General features: G+C 54.4%; 1 protein-coding gene across 1 annotated transcript in view; it reads left to right on the top strand.

Moving 5' to 3' along the window:
* Positions 1-528: 528 nt before the first annotated feature.
* Positions 529-6000, top strand: part of TNC (tenascin C) — a 65281-nt gene continuing 59809 nt past the window's right edge. Inside the window, 2 exon segments of the mRNA NM_001195149.1 lie at positions 529-985; positions 3594-5003. Of these exon segments, the coding sequence (NP_001182078.1) occupies positions 529-985; positions 3594-5003 (1867 nt within the window).

Genomic DNA, 6000 nt, shown 5'->3' with positions numbered 1-6000 from the left:
ATACTGAAGGGATTCATAAATACAGGAAAGATTTCTACTTAGTCTTTACTCCTATCATTTTAACCCCAACATTAGTCGTTCATTGTATGGAAAGAGAAATAGGAGAAAGAAAAGCTATATGTCTTAGACCTAGAGCTGAGATCCAAATCCAGGTCTGGTCTGTACTATTCCAAAGTTTTGCCCCTTTCTCTATTCCCTGCTGTCTCCGTGTACTTCTGGAAAGTGAAAAGTGAGTGAAATCATCCCTTGGAGATGGTAATATTCTTTTAGAGACCAGTTTGCATCAACACCCCAGGGATGGAACATCAGAATTCCCTGGGAATTACAATACTCAGTAGATTCCATGAGCATTAGATACTAACAAGCGTGTTGTTTTCCCTCACCTTCTTGTAGAGGGGAGTTCTTCAAGAAGAGCACGAACAAGCTGATCGGGATTCTACTCTGTGCTTCCACGTCCCCACATCTGCCTGAGACTGAGACACCCCAGGATCAAGAACGCAGAAACCCCCAGCCAAACCCACCTCCACCATGGGGGCTGCGACTCGGCTGTTGGCGGGCATCCTCCTAGCTTTGCTCACCCTCACAACCGAAGGTGGGGTCCTCAAGAAAGTCATCCGGCACAAGCGAGAGAGTGGAGTGAATGTCACTCTGTCCGAGGAACACCAGCCAGTGGTGTTTAACCACGTCTACAACATCAAGCTGCCCGTAGGTTCCCAGTGCTCGGTGGACCTGGAGTCAGCCAGTGGGGAGAAAGAGCTGGCCCCACCTTCAGAGCCCAGCGAGAGCTTCCAGGAGCACACGGTCGACGGGGAAAACCAAATTGTCTTCACACACCGCATCAACATCCCCCGCCGGGCCTGTGGTTGCGCGGCAGCTCCTGATGTCAAGGAGCTTCTGAGCAGATTGGAGGAGCTGGAGAATCTTGTGTCTTCCCTGCGGGAGCAGTGCACCACGGGAGCTGGCTGCTGTCTCCAGCCTGCCGAAGGTACACCCAGCCCCTCACTGCCCAGATGGGAGAAGTGATGAGCATGGCCAGATCTGTCACTTTGATTCCAAAGCACCTTCCCTGGGGACTGGCCTCACAAAGTGTTCATTGAGAAGAGATTATATGGTCAGATAAATGTGGGGAATGTAACCATCTCCACTCTGCTCTTAGAGAGCCTTGATGACAAATGCTTCTCAGAGGAGTTTCTAGGCCCCTGAGAAGTCTTGCTCGGAAAAACCTTGTTTCACTTTAATGACCGGTTTCTAACACCTATTTGACCATGAGATCTACACATTCTCTATCCCAAAACCTATAAGCACATTATGAAATTCCTGACCCCAGATCACTCTCTGAAAAGTGCTCGTCTATGGCCCTATCACCTCATTGTCCCAGCAGGAAAACTAAGGCCCAGAAGGAGGGTAGGATGCCTCATGGTCCTGCCACAAGTGGCCGAGTTAGGACTTGAACCACAACCACAATCTCCCACACCCTGGTGTTCGCACAAAGACACAGCGCTGCCTGTGGTCATGCAAAGTCTGGAAACTGGAAAAATGTTCCAGTTTAAAGGCACCAACAACCACGATCACAATATGCATTGAGCCCTCTTTGTGCATCAGGTGCTGTCATTCTTTACCTCATTGAACCCTTCCAACAACCCTTTGAGATAAGGTTGAATACTCCCATTCCACAGATCTAACAGCTGAGACTCAAAGAAGTTAACCAACTGACACATCATGACAACCAGGGTAATGAGAGAGAGGAACACTGAATGCACCGGAGCTCACACACCGCACCCCCCTCTCCCCCACCATTGGGTCCTTTTTTCAGAGATTTTGACACTTTAGAATTATCTTCATCTTCACTGCCTAGAGTTAGGGCTATGGGAGTTTTGTCAGCTTCAAATCAGAGCTGAACATCTTTATTTCTGCCACCCTGAAAAAATGACCAGAAAGCACTTTGATAAGTTCCTTCAAGAGTGGACCTAGTCCCCGTACCTAGTCCCCGTAAGCGGAGGGGACTATAGGACATGCTCTAAGTTTCCAGGGGAGGGGGGAAAATGTTTCTTTAGGCACAGATTACTTTATCTTCCACTTTCATCATCTGCCTGGCAAAAAGCAGATGAAGTTACACAATACGATGAACGCTAAAGAAGGGGTTGAAGTCATCGTCTAGTGCGGTGCTGCCCAATAGGAATATAACGTGAGCCAGATATGTATTCCTGACTTTTCCCAGTCTTCACATTAAAGAAATTAAAAAAGGAACAGGTGAAAATAGTTTTTAATCAACTATTTTATTTAGCTGAGTGTAACCAAATCATCCAATTTTCCTCCTGGAATCAACACAAAAATTGTTAATGGCCATTTTGCATTCCCTTCTTTAAACTAAGTCTTTGAAATGCCGTATGTATTACCATGTGTAGCAAATCTCAGTTCAGACTAGCCACGATCCAGTTTTTTCCTACTAGCCTCATGTGTCCAGCGGCTCCCCTGCATGAAAACGTATGTTTAGATTCTCACCTTTCAAACTATTTGTTCTAATGGCCTTCTTCCCTGCTGTGAGGAAGGAGAAAAAACATATTAATGCGACTGTATTTGGGTGCAGAGAAAATGGAGTGAGCTTTGTTTCCTCTCCTTGGCTCCATGGAGACTACACCAGTCACTCCTGCAAGCTGAGCCAAGACATTATGTAGACTTCAAAGAGCTGGAGTCATGTCAACCCTGACCATGTCTTTCTCAGATTAACCCACCACTGCAGCCTTCGGGATGAGGAGGAAAAAAGATAGATAGACGCACAGGAGTGCTATGGGGGCAGAGCCACATTGAGAGTCCTAGAGACAGAATGAGAAAGCCATTCCTGAACAGCCTCATTTCAGTTACGGAAAATTAGAAAGTTTGGTCACGTCATAAACCCACATACTGACTTGAGTCAGCCCCCCCCCCCCAAAAAAAATAAATCCAACTCTGCAAGAGAAAATCACAATGAGAACAACAGTAGGTCTGTGGTGTCCTCGCTTAACCCTGATACACCGCAGGGAACTAGGCTATTGGTCCCACTTGACCGATGAAGAAGCTGATCTCCAGAGCATCTAACTCCCTTTCCAAATGCAGCACAGCTCCTGAGCCAGATCAGAATTGAGCTCAGATCAACAAATATTTCTTGTGTGAAACAATTGTTCTCTTAATGTGTCTGACCTTGGCTAGGTGCAGGAGAAATCACAGAGCCCAGCATAACACATTCCACGAGGCAATGATTTGTGATCCCTGGGGTCATGGGAATACTTGAAAATTTGATAAAAACTATGGATCCCCTCCAGGGCTGGGGGTAGAGGGGTGCAGACACACACACACACACACACACACACACACACACACAGAGCTACACACATAAGTACACAATCTTTGCATGAGTGTGCAGGTGAAGAATTCGTATCTCCACTAGTCAGATGTCTGTTCCCACCCATCCGCGCACAAGGCAACCAGTTTTCGAGCCACATAGAAACCTGAGGGTGCCACCGCCTTCTGGCTGAATTTGAATCTGGGTCTGGCAGGCAGTGCCAGGGAAAGCCGCAGCTTCTGCTCAGCTGCCCGCCTCTGCTCTGTCGTTGCAGGCCGCCTGGACACCAGGCCCTTGTGCAGCGGCCGCGGAAACTTCAGCACGGAAGGCTGTGGCTGTGTGTGTGAGCCGGGCTGGAAAGGCCCCAACTGCTCGGAGCCCGAATGTCCCGGCAACTGTCACCTGCGAGGCCAGTGCCTGGACGGCCAGTGCGTCTGCGACGAGGGTTTCACGGGGGAGGACTGCAGCCAGCTGGCCTGTCCCAGCGACTGCAACGACCAGGGCAAGTGCGTGAGCGGGGTCTGCGTGTGTTTCGAAGGGTACACGGGCGCCGACTGCGGCGACGAGGTGTGCCCTGTGCCCTGCAACGAGGAGCACGGCAGGTGCGTGGAGGGCCGCTGCGTGTGCCAGGACGGCTTCGCGGGCGAGGACTGCAGCGAGCCCCTGTGCCTCAACAGCTGCCACAACCGCGGGCGGTGCGTGGAGAACGAGTGCGTGTGCGACGAGGGCTTCACGGGCGAGGACTGCAGCGAGCTCATCTGCCCCAATGACTGCTTCGACCGCGGCCGCTGCGTCAACGGCACCTGCTACTGCGAGCAGGGCTTCTCGGGCGAGGACTGCGGCCAGCTCAGCTGCCCCAACGCCTGCACGGGCCGCGGCCGCTGCGAGCAGGGCCAGTGCGTGTGTGAGCCGGGCTTTGCCGGGCCCGACTGCAGCGACAGGAGCTGCCCCAACGACTGCCACCACCGCGGCCGCTGCGTGCACGGCAGGTGCGAGTGCGACGCCGGCTTCGGCGGGCCCGACTGCGGCCAGCTCCAGTGTCCCAGGGGCTGCAGCGGCCACGGCCACTGTGTCAACGGGCAGTGCGTGTGCGACGAGGGCCACACCGGGGAGGACTGCGGCCAGCTGCGGTGCCCCAACGACTGTCACAGCCGCGGCCGCTGCGTGCAGGGCCAGTGCGTGTGCGAGCCGGGCTTCCAGGGCTACGACTGCAGCGACATGAGCTGCCCCAACGACTGCCACCAGCACGGCCGCTGCGTGAACGGCATGTGTGTCTGCGACGACGGCTACACCGGGGAGGACTGCCGCGACCTGCGGTGCCCCAGGGACTGCAGCGACCGGGGCCGCTGCGTGGCCGGGCGGTGCGAGTGTGAGCACGGCTTCACGGGCCCCGACTGCGCCGACCTCGCGTGCCCCGCGGACTGCCACGGCCAGGGCCGCTGTGTGAACGGGCAGTGCGTGTGCCACGAGGGCTTCACGGGCGCCACGTGCCAGGAGCGGAGGTGCCCCGGCGACTGTCAGGGCCGGGGCCGCTGCGAGGACGGTCGGTGCACCTGCCAGGAGGGCTTCACGGGCCCGGACTGCGGGCAGCGCTCGTGCCCCAACGGCTGCAGCGGCTGGGGGCAGTGCGTGGAGGGCCGCTGCGTGTGCAGCGAGGGCCACGCCGGGGAGGACTGCTCCCAGGGTGAGTTGCTGCAGGAGCCCATCCCGGGGCGGCCTGCACAGCCGCAGCGCATGACGCGCGCACGGGCCACCTGTCACTGGGCCACCCACCGGAGGGCTCGGAGGCTCAGGGCGGTCCTGGAACTGTCCCAAGGCCACCCCTAGCTCATGCACCTCGGAGCTGCTGTCCGAGTCTACCCCCTTGGTCTACACCAAGTGTAATCCCCGGGGCCCTGTGGTGAGGGAGATGAAAGGAAAACAGCCGTTTTGCTAGACGTGAGCCTTCTGTCCTACTCCCCACTGACACCGAACCCCAAAGAACCTGAATCCCTCTGTCTGAATAGAAGCAGAAATTCAGCACAATTTGAACAGACAGTGAGATTACGTAAAACCGTTTTAAACGCACACCCAGCTAGAGAATAAAGGCCAGTGAATCACTTAGGAGGCAGGGAGGTCGTGACTAACTCTTAACTCAGTTTTTCATGACTATATTTGACCCCAGGGATTGCGGGCTCCTGAAAGGAGCGCTATCCAGACAGCCCAAGGCGCAGTATACAGTAAGCGCTCACTAATCCCGGTTTGAGTGAAAATACAGCAAAGAATGACACTGCGGGCGTTGGGTGAGAGTCTTGTTTGTGGTCCTCTCACCCACCCACACCATACCTGCTGTAATAGAGAATTTCCGCCCTGACTAAAGTGTGGTTGAAATGAATAAATAAATGTGGCTAATGTGCCCAAGGCAGGGAAGCCTAGCTGGGAGGAGCGCCAGGCTAGCGGGGAGGAGGTGTGAGTCCCAAAGTTGATGAGATGAGCAAAGCTAGGCAAGTCCCTCGGCCTCGCTCACATCTAGGAAATGAAAGAATTGGACCAAATCAGCCCCAGGTCCCCTTCCAGCACATGAGGGGTGACCTTGAGTTCAGAGCAGGGAGCTGCACTCAGGCGGCCTGAAGCTGAGCTGAGGTCCAGAGAGTAGAAAACTCAGAGGGGCCAGGTCACGAGGAAAGCTGAAGGCCGCACTG

This window comes from Canis lupus, chromosome 11 (genome assembly GCF_011100685.1).
Source record: "Canis lupus familiaris isolate Mischka breed German Shepherd chromosome 11, alternate assembly UU_Cfam_GSD_1.0, whole genome shotgun sequence".
In the NCBI taxonomy this organism is placed as follows: Eukaryota; Metazoa; Chordata; class Mammalia; order Carnivora; family Canidae; genus Canis; species Canis lupus.
This window is presented reverse-complemented; position numbering and strand designations above follow the sequence as displayed.